A 27,224-nucleotide genomic window follows, 5' to 3' on the forward strand; every position below is an offset into this window, starting at 1 on the left:
ATAGTGGCATGGAAAAACTCCATGTCATATATATAATATACCTCAAAATACTTAATATATTTCTATTTTTTTTTTTCGTCATGATTACATTATTAGTTTCTTTTATTATTTGTTTTAATTATAGGTTTCAACTTACTTCATCTGTCTTTCTACTTACACCCTGTATATATTATATATGTATATATGTATATATTCTCCATGTATATTTCTTTCTGTCTATCATCATTTGTGAGTAAATTTACTTCGTTACTCTACTGAAATAATCTTTGGCTACTTTTTAATTTTACTGAGTATTAAAGATATAAGCAACTTTTACTTTTACTTGCTACTCAACTGCATTTATGATTCAGTGTATCTACTTTTTACTCCACTATACACCTTTTTTCTGTTCATTGAATACTAATTGTTTTCTTTGTAACATGATACTCTAATTCCATTTATTTATTTTAAGATTGTTTTATTCTGGCATTTTGGAGAGGATGTTGTGTTGATCTTTTGGTTAATGCAGTGTTGAGGTGTACAATTAGATTTGTATTTCAAGAAAGAAAACCTCACAAATCAACTGTTTTTGGCTTTTCACACTAACATGCATCTTGGTGTTGAGGACTAGTGCATCTTCAAGCCTACATTCAGCATAAGTCAAATACTCAATTACTGTTAAAATATAAAAGATACTCTAATGGTTTTACCCAAAATATATTTGAATTGGTGACTTGTTTTTTAATCTTCGACGTTTTATTGCAAAATTTCACTTTGCATTTGATAGCAATCAGAGCCTACCCTACCCAATAATCCCAAACTAGAACAAACCGAGGGGTTCTTCTAGACATATAAACAAGGTTCAACAACACAATTAAAAGAGAAAAAACTAATAAATAACGAATTAAAATAGAATAATAATAAAAATAATGCAAAACTACTTCTCAAAGTAGTAAAAGAGAAAAAGAATGATAACTCCCCTCAATCTACATCCAGGATATATACAGTATATGTATATCAATCATTAATAAGGGTAATTGTTGTCATTTTTATAAAAATAGCCTTCCTCCTGCCTCTTATATTATACCTGACTTTTAACTTGTAATGGAGAAAGTTTTGCAGTAATGTAACTATACTTTTACTCAAGTATAGTTTTTAGATACTCTTTGTGCATGTGTTTTTGTCTTTCTTTCTTTCTTTCTTTCTTTCTTTCTTTCTTTCTTTCTTTCTTTCTTTCTTTCTTTCTTTTCTTTCTTTCTTTCTTTCTTTCTTTCGTCCATTCATGGAGGATTTCCTTGCCACCGTGGCCTGCTCATTACGGTTGAGTTTATCTGTCTATTATATGTATAAATCTTCCCGTGGGCTCACCACCTGCAGGAGGGACCGTAAGGGACGGTGCTTTGAGGACTGGGCAGCAGTCGAAGGCGGGGGCCTGCTTAGACTGCTGCCCCCGCGACCCGAATTACGGATAAGCGGGAGAAAATTAATGAATGAATATATGTATAAATATGGAACAGATCTATATATTTTTAAAGCTTCTTTGTAACACCATCCATAGTTAAAATAAAAAAAGGATGCAAATAAGAAGGAATTGCATAAGCAGCTAATTCATATATAGTATGTATAGTATATTATTAGTTATTTGTTACACAATTTTGGCCTTATAACATGAACCACTGCTTCTACAACCTTCTGTAAGCATAATGCACTGTGTAGTAACTAGTACTCTGAGATAACCATAATGAAACATATTAACATATAAATTAAAACAATAATGAAGTATAACACCAAGGATTTATGGTGCTGAATTCATGCTTTATTAAATCAAAAATTCATAAAACTCAAGGAGGCAGAATAATATAGGTAATTCTACATATATTAATTGCTATTGAATCAAAGTGCAGGGTATTGCATTTACGTGTTTCACGTTTACTTTGCACAGCAGATGTAGTTACTGTGGTACACCGCTTGACAATTACCCTGACAAGGTGAGATTCTAATACTAACACACACTAACACAAAAAAAAAAAACACACAATATAACCTAGCTTTCCTCCAAGAGGTGGCACAGATTCTGCAAAAGAGTGTCTGAATTGATAACGAAATTAATGGCCAGGTGATTTTGCATTCATAATATCAATTTGGAACAGTCCTTTGACAGAACATGTGCACATATCATCATCAGCTCAACGCGCAGGCCGCTTGCACGTTGAGCGTGTCATTAAAATGGTGATATGATATAGTCAGTCTGAACAAAAGGCCTAGTCATGCTGCTTATGTGAGGGTAAGACACAAACAGCATTCAAGGTCTTATGGTCAAGTTATAAATTCATCTGAGTAACTGAAATACTATACGCACAGGTGTACAGTGCATAGTTTTGTCCCTTTGATTTAGAACTTCAACAGGGAGCCTCTCTACCTGTTGAGGCAATCTTAAGACTTCAACGTATTGTTGAGGCACATAATTTGTTTCAGGTTTCACAGGGTATTCGTTTTGCGAGAAACTTTCTCCTGTTAAACATTTCGTTCCATGTGTTTAAGTAATTCTTGTCATAAATAACAATTCATACATTTCCCATAACCGGTAAATTCGGCTATATACATTATGTACATGTCACAGAAAAATGGTTCAAAAAGTCATAATTACCCATTATGGCACATTTTATAACAACTTTAGACTTAAGTCTAATTTGGCATAAATTATTGTCAAGTTTGGTATAAAAATAGTTCATATTTACAGAACAGATCCAGGTCTTCATCTAGAACAGTATTTTTTTTGTTACTTGTTCAATAAATAAAATATATTGAAGAAAGGAAAAAGGGGGTATGGACTGAATTAATATATATATTTTTTTCACATAGATCGAATGCTGACATTGACGGTAGCAGAATCAGAGCCGAGCTCGTTTGATAGTTTGAGGGTGTACGCTCCAGCATCGTTTTCTTTTATGCCGGTAATGATTAATGTAGTAGTGTCCTCAGTGGTCTCAATCTGGAACCTTTTACTCTCTTCCCTGGACAGTATTCTCCCTGAATGTGACCATTCAACATTTGGCACTGGGTCTCCAGTGAAGGCACAGGCCACGGTCAGAATCTTTCCAGACTCTATGCTAATAGCCTCAGGGGCAGCCTCAATTTTAGGTGGTATACCTATTGAATAAAAAACAAAACAAGCAACAAATGACATGAAGGTAATTAACATTATAAATCTAGTACTGTTTTAACAATGTATACTGTACCAACAGGCGAAAATCACTCGTTTTCTCACCCTTGCGTTTGTATGCAATGGATGCGAGGGCCGATCCCGCGACATGTGCATGGCTAGACATTTCCATCATGCTGTGTGCACCCATGGCAACCATAGATTCAGATGTCATTGAGGTCATGCTAGTTGCTGACATGCTTTGAAATTTAATCTGAGACATGCTGGAGCTGCTGCTTGTTCTTTCCTGTATTGTTGAAGCCATATGCAAGGCAGAGCTGCTACTTTGAATACTGGTTGCATCTGAGCTTTTCTTCAATACTATCATTTTGACAGCTTCTTCAACCAGAACTGTGAGAGTATAGCAAATAACGACCAGGTCATTCATGCATGCAAAAGATCATACCGTACAGTCCAGATATGGCTGGCTTAAATATATAATGGTATGAATAGATACAATTCAGTTTTACAGTTACAACCACATCTTTTAATACCACAAATTTTACAAGGAGGTGCAGTGCACGGTGCTGTGAGTAATAGAGTCATTAAAACGAGGCAAACTTACTAAGAACATTCAGGGATGCTGTTGCAGAACACTGTCCAAATTGGTTCTTGGCCTTCACTGTGTATTTGCCACTGTCCTCAACAGTGGCTTTCTGAATCTCCAGTTTGTACACATTCTTAGAACGGCTCAGTTTCATATTTGATGTAACAGATAGCTATAAATTCAAAATAATTCAAAATAATTGAACACATCGAATTTAGATTCATTAGTACATGAAATAAAAAATGATACAATTTGATTGTACGAAGATTCATGCTACTCACCACTTCATTGTCTTTAAACCATTCAATTTCTGGGGTAGGTTCACCCATTATTTCACAGGAGAGTATCACATCCTGTCCTTCATTTATGTTCTGGGAGCGTGGTTGCACTAGGAAGCTTGGTGCATTCGATAGTTTTTTACTGACTGTTGTGACAAATTGGCACTTGACCACACCCTGTTCAGTTTTTGCCTCACATGTGATAATTCCTCTATCATTGGAGCATACTCTCTTAATGGTCAAAGTGTGGTCATTTCCAGAAATTCCATATCTATATTGTTCTGAATTCATCAATTCCACTCCATTCAGAATCCATTTTACATCTGAAGCCCCAGGGATATTTGCTTTCAGTGTGCAAGCCTGACCATGAGTCAATGTTGTTTGTGTTTCCAAAGCTTTCATTTCTGAAAAGGACTGGACCTCCTCATGAATGATCTCCTTCCGGACAAGTTCTTCTGTTACTTCGGCTTTTGTTTCTACAGCAAATGCTGTCAATTTTCTTGTTTCTGGGAAAGGGAAAAAAAACAAACTCAAAATTGTATTATAATATTAAAAGACACTAACACCAACCTATAATTTCTTCATCCAGTATAATGTTTAATCCCACCTTTAACAGTTACAGTGCATCTTGTAGTGACCGATCCATCACTATTTTTTGCAATGCATTCATAGACTCCACTATCAGTAACATCAGCATCATAGATTTCAAGGTATGCAGACCCGTGCTCCTCAAATATTTCATATTTTCCACCCTGAGAGACAATCTGAAATGAGAAAATTCACCATCATTAATTTTTCTGTCGTTTGACATTTGACATTTTTTATTTTAAAACAATGAATAACTGACTGTTGGCAAATACCTTTCCATCTTTCATCCAGGAAATCACTGGTTTAGGCACACCTGTAACTTTTACTTCCAGCTTGATGATCGTATCTGACACAGCAGCAATATCATTCAGCCCGACTGAAAAGATTGGCTTGGTTGTTTTTTCTTTTGGAACTGGCGACTTAGCTGTAAATGGAGACTTGACTCTTTGTGGTGACCTAATTGGTTCAGGTGACTTCATTCTCAGTGGAGATTTAATCCCTGTGGGTGACTTCAGACGAGGGGACTCTGGAGACTTCACTCTTGGAGGGGAAGCCAGAACTTTTTGCACAGGTGTTGGCTTGCGAACAGTCAGAGTAAATTCCGCTTCTTGTTTGCCCTCAGAGTTCTCCACAACCAATGTGTAGTTACCTTCATCTGAAATTTCAACTTGTGAAATCTCAAATGTGGACTTATATTCTGTCGTTGTAACGTGATAACGGTGAGATGAAACAACAGCCTGTCCCTTCTTTAACCAAGTTATACTGGGTGCTGGCTCACCATCCACATCACATGTAAATTTAGCTGACTCCCCCTCAGAAACTGTGAGTGACTGTGGTTTAGTAAGAATTGTAGCAGAAATGGTTGGTTTCTTTGTCTCGACTGGAGCTTCCTCAACTGTTACAATTTCTGTGGTCTGAATCTTTGTCTCTGATGATGCATACTCTTCATGAATAACTGTTTCCGTTGCCTCTGTTTTGATATCTAAGGTTTTGGTTTCAGTTACCGCTTCTGAAACGCGTGATTCGGCTGTAGACAATGCCTTTGTTGATGACACATGATAAACATCTGTTCTTGTCATTTCAGGTATAAAAGGAGTCGGAGGTTCTTCATCTCTGCGCTGAGATGTAAATGAAGAAAATCCACTTTCAGAAATGTCTAGAGTGGCGTAGTCTGAGGCTTCTCCCTTTGCATTTGTGCAGGTAACACGGTATGTCCCACTGTCTTCCTCCTGGCAGTTGAGGATTTGGAGAGAAAGCACTCCACTCATGTTATACATCCGATACTTATGGCTGTCTTGAATGGGCTGGCCATTGTGATACCACTGGATTTGTGCCTCTGGCTTAGATTGAACGTTCAGTGTGAATTTTGTATTTTGACCAGCTGCCACACGGTGAGAGCGCATTCTTACAGTCACCCTTGGTGTATGGTCGAGACTGAATGGCTGTTGAGAAACCGTTTCAAACTTTGTCTTAGATTTCAAAGCTTTCTTCGTTGCTTCATAACGCTGCATGTAGTCAACCTTTACGGACAGGTCTTGTGTAGACACTACTTTTTCACTTGACACAAGGGTTACGGATTTATCTTCTGTGCTTGCAAGTCTGATGCTTTTGTCTTCATCCAATGTAGAAGATTTCTTAGCCTTGGAGTGTGTCACCTTAGTATAGCCAGGTGAAAATGACCTCACTGGTACATCATGTAGGTCGAACATTTCACCCTCAGTCACTGCAGTTGATGAAACATTTGTTCTCTCTTTCCTTGTGATTTTTGTTTTTTCCTCAAACTCCATGTGCTTCAGCTGGCTCTTGTAAGAAGTTATCCTTGTGGTGGTAGTGACCGGCCTAAGGAGCTCTTGGTCTTCTTTTTCTTCATACATCCTTTGCTTTTGCTTAGGAGGTCTGTATGTTGCTTTATCGTGTCTCTGACGTAGATCAATGTAGCTTGGGCCAGCCTCATACTTTGAAGGAATGCGATAGGAGTCATAGGTAGGAACTTCCTTGCCTTCTTTCTCATCTTCATACACAGTCTTCTTTGGTGATGAAGGACGCAAAGCAGAGAGTTCAAAACGTACAGGACTTAGACTTGGTGGAGAGGCAGAGTAGCCTAATCTGAGTTCATCTTCAAGTTTAAGTCTTTCCTCCTCAGTACTCTTCATTGACAGGTATTCTTTAACTGGAAGAAGCAGTTCCTCATCAGAAAGATCACCAAGGGAGCGCCTTCTTATTCTGTAATAAGCTTCCATTTCAGGAGAAGGTGTTCTTCGTCTTGCTGGTCGTACAGTTTCCAAGTCATCCTGTGACGTAGGTATATGCCATTTTGGCTTGTACTGGTCTTTAATTCTTGGCAAGGGCACTTCATAAAATTGCTCCCACCTTGACAGTCTAATGCGCTTAAGTCTTTTCTGAGAAATCTTGTCCATTGGCTCTGGGAATTCATATTGATCTCGTAATTTCTTGTACCACTTCATGTCAGATAATGGCTTAAAGTGCTTGATCTCCATGTCTTCCTCTAGAGCAGTAGGGCCATAAAGACGAGGCTGGGGCACAATATATGGCATTCTCAATCTCTTTTCCTCTGCCCGTTTCTTTCTTTCTTCTTTTTCCTTTGCTTCCTCAGCATCAGTCTTTAGTTTTTTGGCGGTAACTGCAGGCTTAAACATAGCTGCAGCCTCTCTTAATGCCTGTTTAGCGGCAGGAATAAGTGGCGTGATATCTGTACCAGACAGAATTTGTGTCAATCGTACTTTCTTGTCAATCTGCTGTTGGTCCAGAGCTTTCCTCTTTTCCCCTTCACTCACAAATTCCTTCTTGACATGTAGGGAACGTTCAACTTTAAGTGTAGATTGGCAACTTGCAGAGCCAGCAGAATTAGTGGCAGTTACTCGGTATGTACCAGAATCCTCAGGAAGTGTGTCTCTGATGTGTAAGACAAAATAGTCCAAGCCCTCGTGGACAACTTCAATCTGCGGACCAAATGCTAAAGGTGTACCATCCTTCTCCCATTTTAGTGAGGGTGTTCCTGACACTCTTATCTCAAAGCGTACACTCTGGCCCTCTCTGCACGCCAAGTTCGCCAACAGGCGCTTGAACATGGGTCTCAGTGTATTATCGGCAGGTGCAGGGCGAGGGACGACTGTGAGACGAGCCTTACAGCTGTCATCACCATACCTGTTCCGTGCCACCACGGTGTATTCCGCATCATCGTCAGAGTCTAGCTTGTGAATAACTAATTGATACAGACCTTTGTCAGTTATAAATGTATATTTCTTGTCGTCATCATCAGGGGAAATCTTCTGCCCAGATTTCAGCCAGATGACACGTGGTTCAGGGTGTACTGTGATGGTGACTCCAAATCGAACAGTTTCCCCAAAGTAAGCAGTGCGGTTGCACAGAGGAAGGGTGAACTCTGGAGGTCTTTGTAGAAGACGGGCTGTGTCTATTCTGCGTTTGACTTTCTTGACCACACGTGCAGTGTAGTAGCTTCTATATTCTCTGACACCTTTAACAAAGAGCTCTGCGTATGCACTGTCTTCACCGTATTCATTGACAACTTTGCATCGATATGTTCCGTCATCTGATCGAGCGATTCCCTTGATGGTTATTGTAGCAAGCCCCTCATCATAGGTAATCTCACATTTGGCACTTTCCTCGAGTTGTCGAACTCCGCAATACCATGTGACCTCGGTACTGCTGTCATAGTTGTCAATGTTGCAAATAAATTTGACATCATCGCCTTCATCAGCAACATTATGTTTGATTTGTCCAGCAATTGGACCATTTTCAAATGGTGCAATCTTTGCTTTGCCAACTGTTACACCTCTCTGACTTCTGATAGCACCGCCACTAGCAATACGAGCGGATGAGACAACAGTGTTCCATTCCTTTCTCACCATAGCTTGGTAGTATCTCTTGTGTCTTGTGGTCTTGATTGACCTACTGCTTAGTTCCTCTGTATTCATTGTCAGCCAAGGATGATTCAAAGCTTCAGCAGCGGTCATACGATGTTTACGGTCTTTAGTAAGGAGGCGATCTATAAAGTCTAACGCCTCAACACTTGCATGTTTAAAGGACTCATCTTCAAAACTGTACTCAGCATTGGAGATGTTGTCAATCATTTGTTGATTAGTTTCAGCAATGAAAGGATTGAGTCCACTGAGAAGGACATATACCAGGACACCGACAGACCACATGTCTGTGACAGTGCTGACCATCTCATTTTGATGAATTTCAGGTGCCGAATATTCGACTGTTGTGTACTGAATTTTGATTTGTTCACCTGGAGTAAGATGCCTAGCTTGTCCCAGTTCAATGATCTTGACAGTTGTTCCTCTTCTTGTGGTGTACACTATATTCTCAGGCCTAATATCGAAATGGCCATAACTCTTGCTGTGGAGAAACTCAAGAGCTTCGCATACCTGTCTGATGTAATTGACAATGACACGTTCATTGAGCTCGAAACTTGCAGTGCTAATGCGCTCAAATATGTCGTCACCAGATATAAACTCGTATATCATAACTAGTTCTTCAGGACTGTCAAATGATTCGTGGAGTTGCAGGAAGTTCTTATGGCGTGCCACATTCAATGTGGCAATTTCTTTCTTTATTATTGCTTGATCTGCGCCTTTGACTTTAACAAATTTGGCAAAGAAGGTCTTCTCAGAACTAATCTCAACACAGCGATGAACAATGCCAAACTGCCCATGGCCAAGCTCTTCAGCGATCATATACTTGTTGTGGGCATTCTTAACCTCTGAATGAGAAGCTTTACCCTTAAAGATAGATCTGTGCTCATCGACTTCCTCATCGTAGGTAAGAATTCTTGATTTATCTTCCTTTGTCACAACTGGTCCACTTGGATCAGATGGTGCACTCTGGCCAAATTTGTTCTCCGCTATTACACGGAATTGGTAGCTTGTTTTCCCAAACAGGTTGGTCACAGTGTAATGAGTATCACGTGACTGGGCAACACGGATCCATCTCTCTGCTGTAGTGGCACATTTCTCAATAATGTAGTTTCTAACTCTACTTCCTCCATCACTGGCTGGTGCAACCCAGTTAAGTACAACAGAATCCCTAGACACATCACTAGCTTTGATGCTGCGTGGTGGATCAGGGACATCTGCAACATCGAGTTCAACTGTCTGCTGATCAATGCCAAATCTGTTCTTTGCACAGACAATGTAGAAACCAGCATCCTTTAGGTCCACCCCATTGGTGAACAAAAGAGATGTGAATGATCTTGTGACGATGACTTGATATTGCCCGTTGTTATCAATGAGATCTTGTCCCTTTTGCCATGTGATAACAGGATCTGGTTTTCCACTGAATGGAATCTTGATGTTCACCACTTCACCACGAAGAGCACAGATGGCTTCTTTATCTTGAAGGTTCTTAGGTAAATGTATCTTTGCTGGAACTGTAAGATGAAGAAAATATTTTATTTTTACAAAAAACTCTTAAAACAAAAGTAATCTGGAAAATAATTCAGTATCCCCTGTTTGTGAAAACTTACTTTCAACATCAAGTGAAACCGTTGCAGAAATAGATCCTCCCTGGTTTGTTGCTCTGATCTGATAAACAGTTGAATCTTCATCATCAGCATTGGCAATGACAAGTTGATGATAACCTCCCTTGAATTCCTGGATCTTGATTTTGATTCCATCCGCCTGTATTTCTTTGCCACGCCTGAACCATTTAATTACAGGTTTGGGTTGTCCGGTTATCTTGCTAACGAATGTCGCGTTGCTCTTGTATTTCACACTCATGTTCCTGAGATCTTCTTTAAAGGCAGGAGCATGTACTTCAACATCAGTTCGGGGAACAACAGGGTCCGACTCTTCACTGTATTCACTTACTCCACCATGATTTTCACATTTCACACGGAAAATGTATTCCAGGCCTTCGATAAGCCCCTTTACTGAATACACTGTTTGATGAATCTCATCAGTGGTTACCGCGACCCATTCACCCTTCTTTTTGTCTTTCTTTTCAAGAATGTAACTTTTGATCTTGGATCCACCATCACTAAGTGGTGGTTTCCAAGAAACAACACAGGAGGTCTTGGTCACTCCAGATACTACAGGTTTCAGTGGTGCACCTGGCTTATCTGTAAAACATATAAGTTGAACAAGGCAATTAACAAACCTGTTAAAGGTATTTGTATTATTTTATTTTTTTGTATACTCCTTAGCTTACCTAATTGACTCTTGATAAGAATAGCAGATGGTGTCTCCAGTGGTTCACTGTTGCCATAACGATTTTGTGCTGAAATGCGGAAGAAGTAACCTTCATTTTCCAAAAGATTGGGGATGCGGCATGAGGTGCCTGTGATGGATGATGAGACAAGCTGCCACTCTGAACCTTCTTTGTCTTCATGCTTCTCCACAATGTAGCTTGTTATCATTGATCCACCATCATCTTTTGGTGCCTTCCAACTTATTATCACCGAATTCTTTAGTAAAGCCTCAAGAACAATAGGTCCTTCTGGCTTGTCAGGTTTGTCTGGAATACAAAAAGTTTACTTATAGGTTTGTTTTATATTAAATATTTTTGTTAAATATTCAAATTACATTTAATGGCCATAAGAACATATTTAAAGTATTATCAGGTTTATTTTACAAAAAAACTTACCTGTGATTTCAAGTTGAGTTACAGTATCTGCAGTGCCAAAGTGGTTGTTGATTCTAATTCTGTATTTTCCACCATTCACCCTACGTTGGACATTCTTTAAGATTAAGTGAGTGTAACTCTCTGTGTTCTCAATGATTACATTCTCAGAGGGCTCCACAGGTTTGGCTCCATAAAGCCACATAATCTTGGGCTCAGGGCGACCTATATACACAGCATGAATACGTACAGTTGTACCACATCCTGCAAATATTTTTTCTTTTAATGGAACAGGGAATTGAGGTGCTGCTTCAAGAACCAAGTTTCCACTGGTCTCACATTCCCCAGCTTCATTCACAGCTTTGCATGTGTACAAGCCTTCGTCTTCTTGCTGGTCTGCTGATATGGTCAAACTATGGTTACGGCCATCAGAAGTTGCAGCATATTTGCGGCCTTCTTTGATTTCCTTTCCACCTTTGTACCATTTAATTTCTGGAACAGGCCTTCCAATAATTTGACATTTTAGGGTGGCAGTCTGTCCAAGCTTGGCAGTAACTTCATCCATCTCTTTTCTGAGGGCTGGTTGAGCTGCAACTGTTTCAAAAAGAAAATAAATATATTGGGTTTTTTTGAGTTGTTTAAAATACATAATCATCTAATATATATATATATATATATATATACTGTAAATATGAACTGCAGAAAATACTTACCACCGAGTTTGGTTTTAATTCCTGCTGCAGTCCTACGAGGCCTGCTTATTCCAGTTTCATTTTCAGCAAACACTCTAAATTCATATTCAGTGGCCTCTTGCAAACCACCCTGAGTAAATTGTTTTTCTTTTAATATTTCCCTGTTACACTTCTTCCATGTGCTCTCCCCTGATCTTCTGCACTCAACCCAGTAACCCAGAACTGGTTTTCCACCATCACATTGAGGGGCTTCCCAGCCAATAGTTATGTAATCTTTGGTTACAGCTGAAGTGTCAATCTCACCTGGTTGACTTGGTTTGTCTAAAGCAGAAAGAGTAACAGTTGTGCAAAATAGTTTTAAACAGGCAAACATTACAGTTAAACAAATGTAATTTGTTCAGTAATGAAGACATAAATACTTACCAAATGGATCTTTGCATATGACAGAGTCTGATGCAAGTCCAGGTTCGCTTTCTCCGATGTCATTTACAGTGACCACACGGAACTGATATTCCGCATCAGTAGTGAGTCCACTAAGAGTGTACATGGTTGAAGTAACCCTCTTCTCATGGCGAATCCACTTGTCAGATGATACCTCTTTATACTCAATGAAGTATCCAATGATTGGTGATCCACCATCATCTTTAGGTTTAGTCCAAGCCAAGTCAGCAGTGGACTTAGTAACATCCATGATCTCTGGTGGTGTGCTTGAAGCTTCTGGCACACCTGTATGAAACATACAACATTATTGGTAAATTTTATAGTTGATTAACCTGATAAGTACATTTGTAATCTGAGTTGCAGGAGTACTTACAAATTGGAGTCTTTGGTACAATAGTCTGCTCAGATTTAAGGGAGCCACTAATGCCAAACTTATTCTCAGCTGTCACCTTAAAGTGGTACTCGACATTTTCCTGTAGACCTTTAACCACCAAAGATGTGTCAACCACTCTGGAGTCCACAGTATACCAGGCTGCCTTTGTTGACTCACGTCGCTCCACAATGTAGCCAAGGATTTCTGCGCCACCATCATCTTTTGGTGGCTTCCAGGTCACTCTTAAAGAATGAGCTTGGATGTCCTCGAATCCAAGAGGACCTTCAGGAGCTGCTGGACGCCCAATGACTTTGACTTTGATTTGCGCCATCTTTTTGCCACATTTGTTTTCAAGATGTAGAACGTAAACACCAGAGTCAGAACGTTCAGCATCCTTGAAAACAAGCTCACTCATATCCTCACTGGAGGCAATCATTGCACGGCTAGAGACCTCAGCACCATCCTTTGTCCACTTGCAAACAGGTGTTGGCTTGCCTTTAATCGGAACTGAAAGTCTGATGACCGCTCCATGTCGGACAATAAATACATCTTTGTACTTGGCTTCAAGATCATGACTTGGAGGTTCTGAAATAAAGTATATAAATAAAAAAATAGTTTGTTACAACAAACATGATAGCAAACAGTAATATTAATAGCCATTAAAATGAAGTGATAGCATACCAAGCATCTCTGTGACAGTAACTGATCTTGGCACTTCAGCAGCCTCGCCTGGACCACCAGCATTACAAGCTAAGACTCTGAACCTGAACTCCTCGCCTTGAGGCATTTTTGTCAGGGTGTATTCACAAATCATAGTAGGTGTAGTATTGCACTTAATCCAGGCTACAGAACCAGCCTTCTGCATCTCAATTAGATAACCAGTTACTTTAGAGCCACCCTCCTCATCAGGTGGATTCCATGCCAGTGACACAGATGTCTTTGTAGTGTCTGTGATTCTCGGGTTTTGAGGTGGGCCAGGTGGATCTGTAAAGATCAGCAAGTGTTATAATATGAACAAGAATTATTTCACCCCAAAAGGAGACACACAAATAAAAGAAAATACACTTACCAACTGGATCAGTTGCCACAGCTGGTTTCGAGAGAAAACTGGGTTTGCCAACACCTCTAGCATTTATAGCTGTAACTCTGTGCTCATATTCCAGGCCTTCAATAAGGCCAGTAGATCTGTATCTTGTCATCGTCACAGGGTTCTTATTAGCACGGACCCATCTGTCAGCTCTAACCTCCTTGCGCTCAATAATGTAGCCAGATATCTCCAAACCACCATCCTCATCTGGTGGTTCCCAGGCAACGGTCATGCCATCCCGAGATACATCAAATACTATTGGGCGGCCTGGTGGTCCAGGAATGGCTGTCACCAGAGAAATGTTTGTGTTAGTTTGATTGCACTTAAATATTTAATACAGATACAAATACAGTATCTATATAATATCAACTACACTGTTGTTCTCACATTTAGAACTCTTGCATTCTACTATTTCTGATTGTAAGAATTCTCCAGAGCCGTAGCGATTGACTGCTGAAACGCGGAAGACATATTCATCTCCCTCAGTCAATCTGGTAAATTTGAAGGTTGGCCTGCTGACTGATTCAGAAACAGGTACCCATCCTGGGCGATGAGCATCACGTTGTTCAATGATGTAGTTGCTTACAGGAGCACCTCCATCTCTCTCTGGTGGGTCCCAGCTTATTGTAACTGAGGTTGCATCTATCTCATCAAAACGAATAGGTCCATTAGGCTGATCAGGTTTGTCTGAAACGAAAAGAAATAAAAGAAATCAAATAATAAGTAAATACAAAGCAGAGAGTATGAACATTATATATATATATATATATATATATATATATATATATATATATATATATATATATATATATATATATATATAATATACTGAGATTCACATTAGACTGCTAACTTACCAAGAATAATTACTTTAATCTTCTCTGTAGTAATTCCTGTAATATTCTTTACTTCAAGGGTATATTCTCCAGTATCATCAATTGTGGTGTTAAGAACAGTTAATTTGGAGAATTTTGCAGTGGACTGAATCTTTACACGTTCCTGTATCTTCATCTTATTGTCATTAAAGTACCAGGAGGAAACTGGGGGTGGCCTTCCACTAATTGGCAAATTAAGTTCAAGGGGTTTGCCAGCCAAAACACTGATCATCTTTTGTGGAATGCTTGATAGATCAACCTTTGGCATAACTGTGAAAGAAAAGTAAGTGTCAGTCAAGCAAATCTTGGCACTGATAAAGTGTTATTCAAAAGTTATTCCTATTCAGAATCTGAAATAATAAATGATACATACCTCTTTGTTCTTGTACTGTTACAGGGACAACAATTTCTTTGGCTTCACCAGGACCTTTGCTGTTGAGAGCACGTACCCTAAATAGGTACTGTTCATTTTCGTTCAGTTTTTCAATGGTGTATTCAAAGTCTGTTAATTTCAAAGTAGCAATCTTCATCCATTTGTCTGTACCAGCTTTGCAAGCTTCAACAATGTAGCCAATGATTCGGCTGCCTCCATCGTGTTTAGGTTTCTCCCATCCAAGAGTAACAGATGACTTTGTGACATCTATTACATCAAGTTTAGCTGGAGGCAGTGGCACTTCACACACCAACACAGCATCTGGTGTCTCGCTAGGTTCACCTGTGCCATAAATGTTTTCTGGCAACACTCTGAAGTAGTAGAGAATTCCCTCGGACAGTCCGGTAATTTTATATGACGTCTTGCTGCATTTCAAAGTAACTGTTTTATAGGCTCTCATTGATGTCTCTCTCCTCTCGATGATGTAATTGTTCACTGGAGCTCCACCGTCAACCTCAGGGGCATCCCATGTAATGTGAGCAGACTCAGTTGTGAGCTCCTTTATTTTAATGGGGCCTGGTGGACCAGGAGTATCTAAAATTGAAAAGCATAAAATTTAACCATCAAATATGATATATCCATCTGTATGTCAGTTTTCTATCTTGTCAGGTGATAAAGTAAAAACTGGTCTAATAGTTAATTTTTATCCAAAAATAAGGGTAATTGCAAAGATTTTTTTTTTCAATAAACATACCATAGATCTTGACAAGAAAACTAGCATCCTTCTTGCCAGCTGTATTAGAGGCTTCAAGGGTGTATTTTCCAGCATCATAGCGGTGCACCTTATCAATGATAAGAGTTGTAGCGGTATCAGTCACTTCAATGAATCCACGGTTGTCGAGATCCACACCAGGCTTGCTCCAGGAGATAGCTGGAACCGGTCTTCCAGTAACAGTTACATGAAGACGCAGTGAGCTTCCGGCTCTCAGGCATATTGTCTTCTTCAGATCATCAGAAAGCTCAAGATCGGGTATTTCTAAGAAAAGTAATATGTTTGTTAATCTAACAATTTTCACATCTTTCACATATTTTAGGTAAACGTGTTTAAACATGTTTACTGTTATTTACTTACCAATTCTTTCAATAGGCTCTACTTCAGCACATTGGTCACTAAAGTCACCTGCTCCATTGACATTTACTGCAGCAACTCTGAAGCAGTACTTTTTACCCGTTGTCAAGCCACTCACAGTATGTTCTGTGACTCTAAGGTTCTTCTCATGGGTCTTGATCCATTCCTCTGTGCCCAATTCTTGCATCTCGAGAATGTAACCAATAACATCTGCACCTCCATCTTTTATTGGTCTTGTCCAGGCCAGACTAATGCTGTCCTTGTGAGTGTCTGTTACACGTGGAATTGAAGGAGCATCTGGTTTGTCTGTAGACAGAAATGTGACATTTAAACTTAATATAAATCTATATATGTTCATTTTGATACACAAATACAGTAAATGAAAAACATACCTGTTGGTAATCGGCACACCGCATACATAGACACTTCGCTAGGCTCGCTATCTCCAGCGGCATTAATGGCAGTAACACGGAACTGATAAATGTTACCCTCTTGTAGACCAGAAACCTTAAAGGTTGTGTCCTTGAGTACCGAGTCTTTATTAACTTTTATCCATCTGACGCTCTTTCTCTCTTTTTTCTCAATCAGGTAGCTTATAACTTCGCTTCCACCATCATTTTCAGGTTTAAGCCACTCAATTGTCGCAAAGTCTTTTCCAACTGCGATAATTTCTGGTGCTCCCGGAGGTAATGGAACAGCTGCAAGTGAAAGAATAGATCAAACATAGTCCTTTTTTTTTTTATACAATAAAATCCAGTGCAGTATAGCTCAAACATTTTACTTACTGAAGGAGTTTCTTGCAATAATGGGCGAAGACTGAAGAGTCACACCTGCTCCATATTTGTTTACACCTCTGATACGGAAAATATATTCACTATTCTTGAAAAGTCTAGTAATGTCACACATGAGGGCCTTGCATTCAGACTCCACGATGACCCAGTTCAGTCTGTTAGTGTCCCTTCTCTCCACAATATAGTGTGTGATGGGGTCACCACCATCCTGCAGTGGCTCTTTCCAGGACACTGTGCATTTCTCCTTAGTTACATTGCTTACGTTGATCTCCTGGCATGGGCCCGGTGTATCTTGATAAAAGAACAAAGGCAAAATTGACTAATGGTACTTATTAATATAATTTTTTTTTTTGATTTGCAGAATTGTACTACTCACCAAGGACCTTCACATTAACTTCAGCTGTTTTGGTTCCACTGGCATTTTTCACAGTCAAAATGTACTTTCCAGTATCATCTCTATCGCAGAACTTGATAATTGCCAGAGCACGTGTGTTAGAATACTGCAAAGAATATTTCTCACAAAGCTCTAGCTCCTTCTGTCCCTTGGCCCAGTAGACTTTTGGATCAGGTTTACCACCAACGGCCGCATCAAGAACCAAGTCTGACCCTGCTCTGACAGTAACTGTGTCCACAAGAAGTTTGCTATCTAATTCCGCTTTTGGAGGTGCTATTTTATAAACAAACAAACAAAAATGAGATGTTTTAGGTCTTTGAACAATTATTACACTGCAACATATTAAAATAAAAAGTGAGTCTTACTGTATTCTGCTTTGCAAGTCACTGCTCCTGTTGAAACTGATGGCATGCTGTGCACTCCATTAGCATTTCTTGCAATCACGCGGAACTCATATACTTCCCCTTCTCCCAGCGCAGTAATGGTGAATTTTGTTTCAGTAACATTGGTGTAATTACACTTCAGCCATCTGCCCTCTCCGGTGACAGTATACGGCTTTCGCTCAACAATGTATCCCACAATTGGGCTTCCACCATCATTCAGAGGCACAGACCATTTAATTGACACTGTTGATCTTGACACACCAGTTACTTCTGGCTTGCCTGGAGGATCTTAAGGGTTAAATACAGAAAAAAATTAGCAGGTTTGACAAAAACTTGACAAAGTATTTTTTGCATTAATTTTGTTCAACTTACCAACTGGATTTTGAGCCACAGCTCTCTTTGATGCTTCACTTGCTTTGCTGAAGCCAGCACTATTCATAGCATACACTCTAAACTGGTACTCAAGACCTTCATTAAGGCCATCCACCTTGTAGTAACACTCAAAACAGGGGATGGTGTTTTCTCTGACCCAGAGAATAGTGTTACGCTCCTTTTTCTCAATCCAGTACCCGGTGACCTTACTACCACCATCATGGTATGGTTCCTCCCATCGAATACTCATGCTGTTAGCAGCAACACTGAAAACCTCTGGTCTAGTGGGAGGCCCTGGTGGAACTATAGGAGGAAAAATTGTTATATAAATAGTTAATATAAAATGTTCTAATAGTTATAAATCATAACTATGTCCATTGTCATATTTATTAAATATGGTCAAAATTACTCACCAAATGGATGTTCTGCAACAATGGTTTCAGACTCAGTGGATTTGCTCACACCAAATCTGTTTTCTGCAGAGACACGGAATGTGTACTGCATGTACTTGGTTAGATGTGTGACATGGAATGATTTTCGTTTCACGCTAGAGTTGATAAGTTGCCAGGCAGTTGAGCCAGACTCACGTTTCTCAACAATGTAGTTTGTTATTTCAGTTCCACCATCATCTTCAGGCTCATTCCATGACAATTCACAAGACTCAGCTGTGATTGAAGAAACCTTAATAGGCCCCTCTGGAGGACTGGGTCTGCCAATTACATTGACAATGACAGTGAAAGTCTTAGCTCCAGTCACATTCTCGAGGGTAAGAAAGTACCTTCCTCCGTCACCTCGCATGCATTCTTTAACTGTCAGAGTGGTTCTATTTTTTGTTGTCTTGATTGTGACCCTGTCGGTTTCCTTTAGTCTCATTTCCTCAAGCTTCCAAGTGATTTTCGGTGCTGGTCTGCCAGCAATTGGAACATCAATTTCAAATGAACCGCCCGACTTGCAGGTGATAAGCTGGTTGGTAATGCCACTGAGATCTGCAGTTGGCTCAATAATGGGCTCTTTAACAACAACAGAAGAGAGAGCCTCTTTACGAATACTGTAACCTGCATCATTCTTAGCTTTGACACTAAATTCATACTCTGCACCTTCAGTTAACCCCTCAACAACAAGACTTAGGCTCTTGGTTGAACCTCCAACAACCCATTTATCTGTTCCCTTCGCTTTAACCTCCACAGAATAAGATGTGATACGGCTGCCGCCATCATGTTCCGGCTTCAACCATGCAAGAGTAACTGTTGTGTCAGTAGTATCAATGATGTCCAGTCTCTTGGGTGGAGCTGGTTCAGCAGTAGCAATAATAGGATCAGGCATTTCATAAGCCTCACCAAGGCCATACTGGTTTTCTGCCATTACCCTAAAGAAGTAGGGTACTCCTTCCAAAAGATCAGTAATTCTCAAAAATGTCCTAGTGCACTTAGGTGCTGCTTCTGTCCATGTTCGCCGGCTAGCCTCTCGTTTCTCCAGAACATAGTGATGAACACGTGCACCACCATCATTGACCGGAGGATCCCATATAAGTGAAAGGGCGCCTCTTGTAACATCCCGGAAAATAAGATGACCTGGTGCACCAGGTGTGTCCAGCACTTTAACTGTAAAGGTTATGGCTTTGCTACCATTGCTGTTCTCAAGAGTGAGAGTGTATTTTCCACTGTCATATCGTGTACAATTTGCCAGTGTCAAATAAGTAAAGCTGTCTGTGGTAGTTACATCAGCCATTACCCCGAGTTCTCCATCCACCTTTATCCATGAAGCTGTAGGTGTTGGTTTTCCTTTGTAGGCTACACGGAGACATACACTGCCACCACTTTTCACAATGTGGGTCTGTTGGAAGCTTGCATCAATATCAATCTCAGGTGCAGACAGTCTGTCTACTGCTTGTACAGGCTCAGAGATCTCTTTAGGCTTGCTTTTTCCGACTGGATTAACTGCACATATGCGGAAACTGTACTCTGCACCTGTTTCCAAACCGACGGCGGTGTACTTCGTGACAGTGGAAATATCTTCATTGATTCGTTTCCATTCTTTTTCAGCACCCTTGCACATCTCTATGATGTATCCTTGCACCTCCATGCCACCATCATAACCTGGTCTGGTCCATTCCAGACTGATCGATGTGTTGGTAGCATCAGTAACATTTATAATTGAAGGAGCATCTGGTTCTTCAGTTGGCTCTGCACATTTAATAGGCATCGAAACATTACTTGGTGCGCCAACTCCAGCATCATTAACAGCAAAAACACGGAATTCATATTCCACATTTTCAGTGAGATGAGTTACTCTGTGGGCAACCTCAGTAATTGGTTTCCTAGTCAAAACCTTCACCCAGCGCACAGTCTTCTTTTCACGTCTTTCAACAATGTAATGTTTAATTGCATTTCCCCCATCATTTGTGGGCGCAGTCCAGCTGATGGTAATACTCTCCCCATCAACCTTGGTGGCATCAGGAGTACCAGGAGCATCTGGAATTGCTGCAGGAAAGAAAATAATTAGATGTTAATAAAGATAGCAATAAAGATAAATTGATCAAATTATCAAATTATATGCTAAAATAAAAGTGCCGATTAACACTTACTATATTGCATTTGGGCAATGACAGGAACAGAATCCAGTGGTCTACTGACTCCAAGCATGTTTACAGCAGACACACGGAACTGGTACTCATTCATCTTGATCAGTTTGGTCGCATTGTAGGTACACTCCTCACAGTGATCTGTAACCAGTGACCAGGAAATTTTGGAGGTCTCTCGTCTGTCAATAACATAATGAGTGACCTCAGAGCAGCCATCATTTTCTGGTGGATTCCATGATAATGTGATTTTGCCCTCTGTGATGTTTGTGAAGACAATTGGTCCAACAGGCTCTCCAGGTGTATCTAAAAGTATGACAATCATTAGATGCACTGTATAAACTATACACTAATGTAAAAAAATTGTGCTAGGAAAAATAAAATGGTTCATACCAAACACTTCTACTTTCATTTGCTCTTTCTTGCTTCCACACTGGTTCTGTGCTTCTACAGAATAGACCCCACTGTGAGAGCGATCAGCATCTCTAATAAAGAGGGTGCTTGAGCCAGCAATTGTTGTGATATCGACCATCTTCTTAGTTAGTTCCAAATCATTTCTGAACCATTTCACCTTGGGGGTTGGTCTTCCTGTAATTGAGACTTTAAGCCTGATGTTTTCTCCTGCTTTAATGGCAACTCCTTCAAAGTACTCCTGTCCAAATTCGATATTTGGGGCAGCTGTAAAGATGAGGAAAAGATACAGTTAAATAGTTATTATACAAGTGGTGTTGAGTCATAGTATGAATGTAAATTGTATTGTATAAACGTACCACTTTCATCTCTGGTGAGAACATAGCCAGAAGACTGAGAAGGTGGGCTAACGGTGCCAATGGCATTCCTTGCTATAACTCTGAATTCATATCGTTCACCACAACTTAGACCAGTCACTATAAACTCTGTCTCAGTTACGTCTGTGAAGTTTGTCTTCAACCAGCGTCCCTGGCCTTGGCGTTTCTCAATGTTGTAGGCGACAATTTTGCTTCCACCATCTTTTTTAGGTGCATCCCATTTCAGTTTCACAGATTCGCTAGTTACGTCAACATAGTCAGGTGTTCCAGGAGGATCTATGATACAAACATCATTAAGTTTACAGGAAGAAACAATGGTTTTCACATTTTTTTTTTTTTTAAGATTAAAAAATAAATAACTCACCAACAGGAGAAACAGCCGTAACTGGTTTGCTTTCATCACTCATACGACTGTATCCTGCATCATTTTGAGCATAGACCCGGAACTGGTATTGCAGGCCTTCAATAAGGCCAATAATTCTGAATTCCTTTGCAGTCACCAAAACAAGGTTGACCTTTTGCCACATAATGCTGTTGGTCTCTTTCTTTTCGACATGGTATCCAAGGATTGGGCAGCCACCATCGAAGATAGGTTTATCCCACTGAATAGTCATGGCATCGTTAGTGACATTGTATACAAATGGCATGCCTGGTGCACCTGGAGGTCTAAACTCATGCTTGGCCATGACAGTCTGTGAAATCAGAGGCTCACTCACACCATATCTGTTCTCCGCACACACTCTGAATTGATATTGAGTTCCTTTGATTAGATTTGGCACATTGAAAGTAGTTCCTATAACACTTGAACAAGCCATCTTCCAATTTGTTTGAGAGGTGTCAAGTTTTTCAACACTGTAACAGGTGATTTCTCCACCGCCGTCATCATTTGGTTCGTCCCAAGATATCCTTATACTTTCTGATCTGACTTCATCCAAACGAATTGGTCCAATGGGTCTGGATGGTGCACCAAGGGTAATGACCTGAATATGGAATGATTTCCTGCACACGGTGTTGTCAAGTGTAAGAGTATATTTACCACAATTTTCTTTTTCGACATTCTTTATCATTAGTGTTGCCTTGTTTTCTGTCTTTTTGAAGCGAACCTTTTCACTCTCTTTTAGTGGCAAGTTGTCCTTCAGCCAAGTAACTGATGGCCTTGGTTTTCCTCTGTATGGAAGCTCAATATGTACATTGTGACCAATGCGAACACTGACCTGTCCACCAGGATACTCATCAAGGTTTGCCTCTGGTGGAATGACATAGTCCTTTACTTTAATTGGACCAATCTCTGTAAAGTCACTGGTGCCCTTCTCATTCTTTGAGCAGACTCTGAAGAACATTTCTGTGAGTTCTTTTAGTTTTGTGACCTCATGCTCACAATGCTTGTTTGTTCCTGCAGGAGCCCATTCTTCTTGACCTTTAAGTTTCTTTTCAATGATGTAATCTGTAATAATGCTACCACCATCATAATCTGGTTTATTCCACTGTAGAGTCACTGATGTTTTAGAGGAATCTTTCATAGCCAGATCTTTAATAGGACCAGGTTTCTCGGTGGCTTTAACAGGCTCTGCTGTGTCACATGGATCACCAACTCCATTCTCATTTTCTGCCAATACACGGAAAAAGTATGATATCTTCTCTGAGAGCTCGTCGATTTCAAATGTCGTTTCCATACATTTATTGGTTACTGCAGCATATGTGCGCTTTGAGGAGTCTCTTTTTGCAACAATATAATTAGTGATTTCAGCACCACCATTAAGGAGAGGAGGTTCCCAGCACAAGGTCACTTTGCCACGAGTGACATCTTTCAGGACCAGATTTCTACAGGCAGATGGAGTGTCCTGTACTTTCACTGATAATGTCAATGATTTCGGTTGTCCTACACCATTCGATATCTCAATAGTGTATTTGCCACTATCGTTACGAGTTACATGTGAAAGCACAAGGCATGATGAAGTATCTGTGTTGTGGATATCATATTGCGGGTCTTTATCAATTATTTGGTCTTCTTTCTTCCAAGAAACACTTGGAGCAGGTCTGCCTTTTAGAGGAACCATGATCTCAACATCTTTGCCAGCTTTGACAATGTAATGAGTTCTCATTGCAACATCTTTGTCAACATCAGCTTCCTCTGCAAAATGAAAATCACCACAATAAATTTTTTTTACTTGCAACAACCAAAAAAAATAATGCATCAAAGGAAAAATAAAATGTAAAAAATATGTAATATACCAAGAATGTCTTTAGCCTGAAATGGTTCCTCCATCTCTATTGGGTCTCCACGACCAGCACAATTCATAGCAGATACACGGAAGAAGTAGTCAACATCTGGCAACAGACCTGAAGCAACATACTCGGTAGTTCTGACTTCACCTTTTTTACTTAGCACTTCCCATTGTCCTTCCGCACCAACCCTTTTTTCCACAGTGTAGCTGGTAATTTCACTGCCTCCATCATACTCTGGCTTGGACCATCCAAGAGTAATTGAAGTTTTAGTTGAATCAACAACTTTGAGCTTGGTAGGCTCAGCAGGGATATCTATAGGGGAATTTTCAAAAAAAGGTAATATTAAAGCACTATTGACGAAAATAAAATTCAACATAATACTAAACAACAACTGACTTAGAATTACATACCAACAGGGTCAGCTGCTTTGTAAAAGTCAGAATCATCTGAGAATGGACCTTCTCCGGCTTTGTTAATTGCGCACACGCGGTACTGATATTCATACCCTTCAGTCAGGTGATGGACCTTTGCTGTGGTGTCATGAATGGGGTCTTTGTAGATTTTAATCCAGCGCAGATTCTTCTTGTCACGTCTCTGTAAATAGTAGCCTGTAACCATGCTACCACCATCCACTCCTGGTTTATCCCATACAATCTTCATAGATGTCTTAGTGATTTCTGTTGCCTCTGGCGTTCTAGGTTGTCCAGGCGTAACTGGAAAAACAGATGGAAAAAATACCATGTTTTGTTTGTGGATAAAAATAACTTATTTGTCTTCTTCTTAAATTTGTAATAAAAATGTGTGAAAATATAAACATATATTTTAAACTTACTCATGGTTAAGTTATATTATTCAATTATAATGTTATTTAATACAACAATAAAAATAAATGCAAAATGAATAAAGTTTCATACCAAATGTGTTTTTAGCAATAATGGGATCAGACTCCAGAGGATCTCCAACTCCGAATTTGTTGACCCCTCTGACCCGGAAGATGTATTCACCTCCTTTGAGCAACTTCTGGACAGAGACTCTGTGTTCTTCCATACAGTCAGAAACAGTAGTCCACACAAATCTACTCGTCTCACGTTTTTCCACAATATAATGGGTGACTTTGGAGCCTCCATCATATGCCACTGGCTCCCAAGCAATTGTTATGGTGTCAGCAGTTACTGATTTGAATTCAATAATTCCAGCTGGAGGGCCTGGTTTGTCTAGAAATTTTACATTTATAAAAGGCAAAAAAATTTATTAATATCTGATTTCATGTGAAAATCATGAAAACAACAATATCTTTTGAGCGTTTACTGCAAAGGTTTTAACACACCTAGAATCAATATTCTGATGGTGGCAGAAGCTGTGCCAAACACATTTTTGGTCTTTATTTCATAGGTTCCAGTGTTAAGACGAGTGGCATCCTTGATAAGGACAGCAGATGAATCGGTGGTGTTCTCAATCGATATCTGTGAACTTGACACTAATTCCTTTCCATCTTTAAGCCATTCAATTGTTGGCAGTGGCTTTGCCATAATTCCTAGCCTTATCTTCACAGAAGCTCCAGCTTTGTATTGCACAACATCTAGGTACTCAGGAGGCAGGTCAATTACTGGGGCACCTATAAGTAAATGTTTATAAAAAACATGTAAAACTACTACCTTAAAATACTTAATCAGAAGTACACAAATCAGTCTATAAAAAAGGTTTTACTCACCAGTAATGTCCACACAAGTCACTGGTCCAGCAATAAGTGATGGATTGCTCATAGACCCACCTGCATTCTTAGCAAAAATTCTAAATTCATATGACTGATCTTGTGTCAATGCTGACACAGTGTAGTTTTTCTCAATAACATTGGTAAAGTTAGCCTTAGTCCATCTGCCATTTGGAGCATCTCTTTTTTCAACAATATAGCCAGTGATCTTACATCCGCCATCGAAAGGAGGCTTCTGCCAGACAAGGCTAACAGAGTTCTTTGTAATTTCTGAGATTCTTACATTTGCTGGTGGTTCTAAAAAGAAAAGAAGTATTTCACTTGTAGTAATGGTTCTATTTATCTGCAAATATTTGATAAAAATGTATTGTATAATCTCAAGAACCTACCACAAGCATCAATGGCAAGTACTTCCTCTGATGTCTTGCTGAATTTGCCAATACCAGCAGAATTTTCTGCAGCCACCTTGAATTCATAAATCGTTCCCGGGCATATGTTTGTCACCCTGATCTGGTTAGCAGGGATTACTGTCTTGTTTACTTTCTGCCACAAAATGCTGCTTCTTTCTTTCATTTGGAGATGATATCCAAATACTGGGTTTCCTCCATCTACTACAGGTTCATGCCAGCAAACTGTAACACTTTCTCTTGAAACAAAGCTCACCCATGGTGTTGATGGTGGTCCAGGAATGGCTAAAATTGACATTCAAAGGTAAATGTTATATTTATGTTATTAGTTTATTATTAGATATAGAATACAGTAAAGAAATACTTACTGTATGGAAGTTTCACCATTATGGACTGAGAGTCTATGTGATCACTGATGCCAAGGCGATTCTCTGCTTTAATTCGGAATTGGTATTCTTCACCCTTTGTTAATTTGGTGACTTTAATTGCATTCCTGGCAACTGTAGATGACACCTCTACCCAAGCTGGTGTGCTTGTTTCACGTCGAAGCACAACATAGTTTGTCACTGGGCTACCGCCATGGTACACAGGTGGTAGCCATTTCAGGCACAGTGATGTTTCTCCAACATCACTTATTTCCACTGGACCAACTGGAGGACCTGGTCTATCTAATACCAGTATATTAATGAACATCTTGGTTGTTCCACTGGTATTGGAGGCAACAATGTCGTATCTTCCAGCATCACTTGCGATACTTTCTTTGAGGCTGATATTAAGACTAGCAGGTGTTACTTCAAAACTAAATCTCTTTCCACATCTCACTGGAACATTGTTTCTTGTCATTGCAACCTTTGGCATTGGTTTGCCAGTGAGAGGAAGCTCAAACTTGAGATTTGATCCAGCCCTTACATAAACAGTGTTGTGTGGGAAATTCTTCATATCAAATTCAGGTGCACCTAAGAAGAAAACACATTCATTTAAAATGTAAAACTTTTTGATTTGGCATAAACAGGTAATGAAACATAATAATACAATAATACTCACTGAGTTGATCTTTTACAATGACAGGAATGATCATTTCCTTTGGATCACTTAGTCCTGCATGATTTTCAGCACGAACTCTAAAGAAATACTCGGCATTTTCTCGCAACCCTTTGATTGTGTGGGTGTTGGTTTTTACACTGGCACACTTCACCCATTTTTGCTGTCCCTTCTCTAGAGCATCAATGATATAACTTGTGATTTTACTTCCACCATCAAATTCTGGTTTTGACCATACTATTGTAACACTGTCTTTTGTTACTTCGGCTACCCCAAGTCTAGCAGGTGGGCTTGGTATTTCTGTTGGAGCAAAACAAATGTTTACTCAGAGAATGAAGTATAAGGATATAAAAAAATTAACACATT

At 39.6% G+C, this 27,224-nt stretch overlaps 1 protein-coding gene across 15 annotated transcripts in view; it reads right to left on the reverse strand.

The window, feature by feature from the left end:
* Positions 1 to 1,773: 1,773 nt before the first annotated feature.
* The window catches only part of ttn.1 (titin, tandem duplicate 1), a 151,510-nt gene continuing 126,059 nt past the window's right edge, over positions 1,774 to 27,224 (reverse strand). For all 15 annotated transcript variants that reach the window (XM_083536187.1, XM_083536188.1, XM_083536182.1 and 12 more), the window contains 37 exons: positions 26,862 to 27,158; positions 26,186 to 26,773; positions 25,800 to 26,102; positions 25,411 to 25,707; positions 25,027 to 25,314; positions 24,614 to 24,913; positions 24,110 to 24,412; positions 23,706 to 24,011; positions 21,838 to 23,604; positions 21,456 to 21,749; positions 21,079 to 21,363; positions 20,692 to 20,991; positions 18,521 to 20,587; positions 18,108 to 18,410; positions 17,718 to 18,023; positions 17,335 to 17,625; positions 16,953 to 17,249; positions 16,560 to 16,865; positions 16,171 to 16,473; positions 15,793 to 16,074; positions 15,039 to 15,632; positions 14,648 to 14,935; positions 14,178 to 14,477; positions 13,773 to 14,075; positions 13,385 to 13,687; positions 12,704 to 13,288; positions 12,313 to 12,615; positions 11,911 to 12,210; positions 11,222 to 11,791; positions 10,787 to 11,092; positions 10,104 to 10,697; positions 4,867 to 10,007; positions 4,614 to 4,770; positions 4,010 to 4,512; positions 3,747 to 3,900; positions 3,248 to 3,532; positions 1,774 to 3,129 (listed from right to left, as the gene is read on the reverse strand). In XM_083536187.1, coding sequence (XP_083392313.1) covers positions 2,834 to 3,129; positions 3,248 to 3,532; positions 3,747 to 3,900; positions 4,010 to 4,512; positions 4,614 to 4,770; positions 4,867 to 10,007; positions 10,104 to 10,697; positions 10,787 to 11,092; positions 11,222 to 11,791; positions 11,911 to 12,210; positions 12,313 to 12,615; positions 12,704 to 13,288; positions 13,385 to 13,687; positions 13,773 to 14,075; positions 14,178 to 14,477; positions 14,648 to 14,935; positions 15,039 to 15,632; positions 15,793 to 16,074; positions 16,171 to 16,473; positions 16,560 to 16,865; positions 16,953 to 17,249; positions 17,335 to 17,625; positions 17,718 to 18,023; positions 18,108 to 18,410; positions 18,521 to 20,587; positions 20,692 to 20,991; positions 21,079 to 21,363; positions 21,456 to 21,749; positions 21,838 to 23,604; positions 23,706 to 24,011; positions 24,110 to 24,412; positions 24,614 to 24,913; positions 25,027 to 25,314; positions 25,411 to 25,707; positions 25,800 to 26,102; positions 26,186 to 26,773; positions 26,862 to 27,158 — 20,465 coding nt within the window. In that variant the 3' untranslated portion in view covers positions 1,774 to 2,833. The remainder of the gene's footprint in view (positions 3,130 to 3,247; positions 3,533 to 3,746; positions 3,901 to 4,009; positions 4,513 to 4,613; positions 4,771 to 4,866; positions 10,008 to 10,103; positions 10,698 to 10,786; positions 11,093 to 11,221; positions 11,792 to 11,910; positions 12,211 to 12,312; positions 12,616 to 12,703; positions 13,289 to 13,384; positions 13,688 to 13,772; positions 14,076 to 14,177; positions 14,478 to 14,647; positions 14,936 to 15,038; positions 15,633 to 15,792; positions 16,075 to 16,170; positions 16,474 to 16,559; positions 16,866 to 16,952; positions 17,250 to 17,334; positions 17,626 to 17,717; positions 18,024 to 18,107; positions 18,411 to 18,520; positions 20,588 to 20,691; positions 20,992 to 21,078; positions 21,364 to 21,455; positions 21,750 to 21,837; positions 23,605 to 23,705; positions 24,012 to 24,109; positions 24,413 to 24,613; positions 24,914 to 25,026; positions 25,315 to 25,410; positions 25,708 to 25,799; positions 26,103 to 26,185; positions 26,774 to 26,861; positions 27,159 to 27,224) is intronic.

Source organism: Silurus aristotelis, assembly GCF_946808225.1.
Source record: "Silurus aristotelis genome assembly, chromosome: 3".
NCBI classification, from domain to species: Eukaryota; Metazoa; Chordata; class Actinopteri; order Siluriformes; family Siluridae; genus Silurus; species Silurus aristotelis.